This window comes from Dermacentor variabilis, chromosome 11 (genome assembly GCF_050947875.1).
Source record: "Dermacentor variabilis isolate Ectoservices chromosome 11, ASM5094787v1, whole genome shotgun sequence".
Taxonomy (NCBI): domain Eukaryota; kingdom Metazoa; phylum Arthropoda; class Arachnida; order Ixodida; family Ixodidae; genus Dermacentor; species Dermacentor variabilis.
The window spans coordinates 86,134,835-86,140,834 of NC_134578.1; the positions used below are offsets into that span (position 1 = coordinate 86,134,835).

The window sequence follows — 6,000 nt, forward strand, 5'->3', positions numbered from 1 at the left end:
GTAAGGGTAAAGTACGAAAAAAGCAGGGTACACAACCAGGTGTGGCAAGGGAAGTTATAAGTTCCTCAGGTACGATATCACGTTGTCTGACGGCGATGTTTCGTTGTTGAGGTATACGAAATGCATTAAACTCTATGGGCATCTGCCGAGGATAGGAAAATGTTTTGATCTCCTTGCAGGCATTGCTCTGCTCGAAAGAATGTATTAGCATTGAATCAACATTGCAACACGAAGTATTGCCGCCGTAAAAACAAATTATGTTTGTGTGAGGTGTGTATTGCTGCAGGCTTCCTCTTTTGCACTTTGCTAAGAACACTTGGCCATCTAGCGCCGCCACGGTATAGCCTGCACGTAGCTGCTGAAATGCATGGTGCGCCGGTGCATGTGAACGCTGGGAAATGTAGCATGCCGGCAATTGGGCTCCTCTCTCGCACTTCATCGTCGACACACTGCGCCATCTAGTGGCTCTGCCGAGAAGTCCATGCGTGGCCTCAGAGACAAGAAGCATGGCGCGGTGGTGTCTGCAAATGTGCAGGAGAATTGTCCCCTCGCTTGCTGCACACTCAGTGGCACGGACTCGGTCACCCAAGTTGGTGAGAGGTTCATTGAAGAGTAGTACATAACCAATGTGTTCGTGGCGCAGCTTGCTATAACGCTGGCATGAAAGGCATTCATTGAAAACCAGCACGCACCCAGTGCATTTGTGGCACGGCCTGCTAATGTGTCGGTTTGCTGTTCTTGAGGAACCCTTGTGAGGTGGATTCGATTCCGCTAATCATCCGAGAAATTTAAGGGATGTTTTTCGTCAACGTAGAGCAGCACGTTCTCAGTGGCACATAACCTAGTTACCCGAGTTGGTGTTAACGACATTCACTGAAGAGCAGCACACACCTACTGGCACGTAACCAGTTCTCCAAGTCTGATCAAAGAGCTTCTTCAAACAGCGGTACCTACCCAGTGCCACATCTCACAGTGACCCTAGTCGGCGGGAAAGAGTTTCGTGTACACATTGCCACATGCTCACTGAGCCAAGTTGGTCCGACGGTTGGTATCAAAGCCTGCTACTTCAGCACAGCAGCCCAATGCACTAGCCATTCGACTACAGACCACCCAGTGACCCAGGTACGGAAAACGGTTACAAACATACATACACACCGTGTATACTCGTGTATAAGCCAAACTTTTTTTTGTATATCACTCGGCTGCGGATTATACACGAGTCAGGCTTATAGCTACGCATCAACACACTGTAGTACCACTGCGACTACAGTGTAGAATAGTGCAACATTTGGTGATAGATTATGAACATTTTATTGAACTTTTCATCGCCGATTTTGTACTCACCACTGCTGCATGAGTTCAGTTCATTGGTGCGCTCCCAATGCTGATCATCTTCAGTGCCGTTCAAGGTGTTTGATATTCCTGTGACTAAAAAGTTGTTTCTGATGGTGTCCGCCAACAATGAATGTCGAATGTTCAGGATCCAAAAGCACACTTGCTGAGGAGACTCTCTCTTCAGTTGCCCTGTCGCAATTTTTTCACGGCTGCCCACCTCCATCCACTTGAAGTATCACTGCAGAAATCTTGTGTTAAATGGCCAGTTTACACAAACTTCGAGTGGCTGGAGCACGCTTGTCAAGGCACCTGGAATTGCGGTCAAGTCTGTTTGAGAGTCAGACAGCCAAATCTTCACTTAGTCTGTTAGATGCCCGCTAAAGCTGCCAAAAACAAGGGCTTTGCGCTGTAGTAGGCCTCCTGGTCTGTTCTGCCACACTGTTTTCAGCCAGTCTATGACTAGCCTGTCAGATGTCCATCCCTGCTCTTCAACCTGGTCTGTGATATCCTGGGGTAACTGCTCTTTTGGCAAAGACTTTTTTTTAAGTATACCATAAGGTGGAAGCTTCCTTGCATCACTATGCACCTTTGCTGTTCGAGGCCAGTTGTGCACACGGATTTACTTTCATCACCTCTGGCTGCAATAGTGAAATTTTCTGACTCGTTGAACCTGATGGGCCCGGTCTGCATTGCTAATCTATAACAAGTTATACTCGTGCTCCCTCTGAAGCGTATTGACAAAGCAATAGAATTTCATTATTTGGTCCTCATATTCTGCTGGTAGCTTCTGGCACAACGTCGTTCGACGGAGGTTCAAGTTGGTGCCAGTTTATAAAATGCTGAAGCCATCCTCGACTTGCTGTGAAGTCCGCAGGTGGAATGTTCTTGAGCAAAGCGATTGCTTTTACGGGGATCATTTCTGTCCAACCCACATAGCCGTTGTTTCTAGTGGTGAAAATGTAGTCGACGAGGTCCCCTTCAAGTTTCGTAAACTTGCATTTTTTTCCCCACGGAAAGCCTTTCATGGCCTCGGCGAGGTATTACATTTACAGGCACCAGCAGTGTACACACTTTTTGTCGACATTGAACTTGTGCCCAGTTGCCCGTTTACCATGTTCTTCAGCATATCTTATAACTTGAAGTTTCAAGCCCACAGTCTAGGACCGTCTGTGCTTGCCCATTGCTTCTGCTTCTTTGTGTTTGAAAGCACGAAGCCTACTACACGACACTAGAGCGACACAGCACACGCATCACTACAGACTCCACCAGAAAACAGACGTAATGGCACTGGCAAGTTGCCATGAAAAACGGAAGACAGAAGCAATGGAAGTATCACGTCACGGCACGATGATGATGATGTACGGCGAATGGCGAGAAACTACCTGGCGCCATCTTGGAGTAGTTTGCGAAACTATAGAACTGTGACAGGCGAAGCTTTCGTTTTAGGAAGCGCCTTCATAATTCATTTTTTTCATATTTTCGCCTCCCAAGGCGGGGAGTGGCAGTTATACATGACGGCAGCTCATACAAGAGTAAATATGGTAGACGCAAACATATAGACACAGTAACAACTTAACTTGAAGTAGTAATAACCAGAGAGAATTTCAAGATAAGCATATTTTGGAGATCAGCAAAGTTGTGGGAATTGCAGTGAGGAACCTAGTTCTTTATAAAAAATTCACCACTACTGACAAGCTTTTCAAGAAGAGCTTCTAAACTAGCTCTTTTTAAAGGTTTAGAAGAAAAATGTAAAAACAAACCTGAGATATTAACCAGCTCCGTTTTGCGGCACTGCCATTTTATTCAGTGCAGAAAAACTGCGTAAGGCTGGTCTGCTTTGTGGTAGCACTTGGACCTAAAAGGGCATCATCGAGCTGCTTCCCATGTCGCATGAGCCGATTGGTCCTGCTGCTCCACTCAACTTTATTTTTTTTTTAAGCGAAGCATGTTTCTTGTTTCGGCAAATGTTGGTACCTTTCGATGTCCTTCGTCGTCGTTGCCATTGTCTTTACCGTCCCCTCCATTTGTAGCCGTCCAAGCGATTTCGGCACCAGTAAATTCACTTGTCACCAGTACATCCTGCTCTCATAGCGTGCACTCATGAAAGCTCAAGTCGCTTTCTGCGCCACCATTCCCAGTTAAGTCCATGACAGTTGCGTTGCAGAGAATAAAGTTCTACACAATACACATGGCATGTGCATTTTTAGTCTACGTTGTGTGGAATAAAAGATGTGTGCCGCGTGTATTGCGTAGAACAAAACTTAAATGCAAATTGCGCCGCTGATGATAAATCATATGCGTTGCATGAAGGAAACAAAACTGCGTCTAGCGTGCCAATTTGCAGGGCCGTACCTCTGCGCACGTCTGTCTTGTCACATGATGGTTGCTTGACAAAGTTCTTATGCTGCTAGGTTCCGACTTCACATTCGGGGAAAGCATCCGCCTTGTGGTAAGCGGGGCAGCCTTGCTCGAAGCTTGTTAAATGGTCCGGTGGCGGAGGAGGTGTTCTACTCTCGGACAAGATTTCAAGATATCTGCAAGTTGGCCCAAAAATACTTCGAGATGAAGGGCAGTAAATACATGGCACATATGGAAAATGGTTCGGTGCCATGGCAAATTTTGACTGAGCCAGTTTCTTTAGATATGCGAATTCAAGTTAATGAGGTATTTCAGTATGTACTTGCATACATAACACCCAGAAAGTGTGTGAAGTACCATAAGAATGCTGGCGCACTAATAGTGCCACTGTCTTTTTTAATGTTGTGCTGTGATGCCCTTGTAACAAACTCTTGGTGCTTGAATCAGGTCTTCACTTTCACACACAGGCAGCAGACCAAAGCGCCCAGTCGGCAAGGAAAACCTGGAGAGCAGCCTGCGTTTCGCTTCGCAAGGGGAGTCCATCTTCAACGCACCTACAATGGCATACCTTGCGGCTGTCAAGGCCCGCAGGGAAGCGTTCACTTCACAGCTGGTGTCCACAGGCCCACTTGGTCCAGAGCACGACTCTCAGCTTCATCGAGAGGGCAGCGTCAAAGTGCCGCACTGTCATCTGGAGGCAGTTGTTGAAGCACCGCTCACACCTGCCACAGGAGAGCCGAAGCAAGATCGCAACACTCTGCCCTCGGAGAAGCAGCAGGACGACAAGGTCGAGGACATGGATGTGGACGATGATCCAGACACGGACCGGGCAAACAGTGCAGGAGAGACAAGTCAGCTGTGCCCCCAGTTGTTTGCTCCAGCTGCTGCCGTCTCCGACTTGGCCGCACCTCCCACGTTGCATGAAAGGCACGAACAGACGATTTCTGGTCCATTGTGCAAAAGGGACGAGCAGACGCTGCCATCTGCATCTGCCAAGGCTCCGCCCACTTGCAAAGACAGCTTCTCCTTTGCACTGCCGACAGTTCCTCCCGAGCCGTCTGCCTCAAACAAGCGGGAGAGTATCATCCAGATCCGCGAGCGTAATGCAGGCATGGTGCGGAGCAGTGTGGAAGTGTTCAACAAGGCCGCTGCTGCAGTCCACGAGAGCAGTGCGGTGACACGCAGCCGCCGAACGGCGGTGGCGCGCAAGGGCTCCGCCACTGCAGCCAGTAGGCCACCGCTGCGGGAAACGAACTTCCGGTGTCCTGCCAGTCCGCAACCGGCTGCTACAAGGCGGGAGCGGCGCGACTGGCAAATGGAACTCTAGGAGCACGTGCCTGTCCAAGCTTTTAGGCCTCGACGTCAACGCTATTTGTTAGTGACTACCGAAATGCTGTTGAAGCTGCTCTTGAAGTGTCCATGTATGGGGAGTTGTGGGTTTACCTCCTGTTTGGCTTTCAAATGGGGCAAAAAGACAGGACAAGCGTTGCCTATGTGTTGTGATTTTAATGGAATGCCTCTCCTTGACTTTTTTTTTGGTATCGCCTAATATCTAAAGATTTTAGCTTTCATATTTCTTGTAAGGTCAGCTCCTCGAATCCAAGCATGCAGTAGCTATCGGCTAGGGCTAATCATGACTCGGGAGCTGTGCATTTGATTTCAAACGAGAGAGAGAGGGGGGGAGGGGCATGACAAAATTCATTTGACATGATTTAAATAAATGACAATGCTTTTGTTCTTTCAAGTATCTCACAACATTTGTTCAATCATCCATTCATTTTAATTATGACGCTGTAGTACACGTGATACATCATTTAATAATCATGGCTACCAATTATGTATTTGCCTTTAGAGAGAAACTGAAGCATGTTAGGATACGTACTTTTAATGACAGTAATGCCTTCGTTTTCTTTTATCATCATCTGTTCTTTCTTTACATGTTTAACATCACTTTATAATACTATAAAGTGTGCCTCAATGTCAGTAAATCTGTACCTGCGACTCAGACATGAGATGTAAACTGTGCTTTTAACTTTTTAGTACTACTTGTTGACGTGCTGAATAAATGACCTCTGCCAATATGAGCTGCTACTGAAATGACCTGGCACTGATCGTTTATTGCCTCCTGTCGTTTTCAATCTAGCCATCTTGCGCAAAAATGTATCTCGACAGCCAGCGCCCAACTAGGCTGCATGGTGTGGTGAATGGAGAACTCGTGATACAGTAACTTAAAAAAAGAGAACGTATGCAGATCCAACTTGCACGTTGGAATCCCTGTGAATCGAAGTTTTCGTAAAGTGGCGGTGG

At 47.2% G+C, this 6,000-nt stretch overlaps 1 protein-coding gene across 2 annotated transcripts in view; it reads left to right on the top strand.

Annotated features, from left to right (window-relative positions):
• The window catches only part of LOC142563801 (uncharacterized), a 54,524-nt gene extending 48,747 nt beyond the window's left edge, over positions 1–5,777 (top strand). For both annotated transcript variants that reach the window (XM_075674421.1, XM_075674422.1), the window contains exon 11: positions 4,161–5,777. In XM_075674421.1, coding sequence (XP_075530536.1) covers positions 4,161–5,020 — 860 coding nt within the window. In that variant the 3' untranslated portion in view covers positions 5,021–5,777. The remainder of the gene's footprint in view (positions 1–4,160) is intronic.
• The last annotated feature ends 223 nt before the right edge of the window (positions 5,778–6,000 follow it).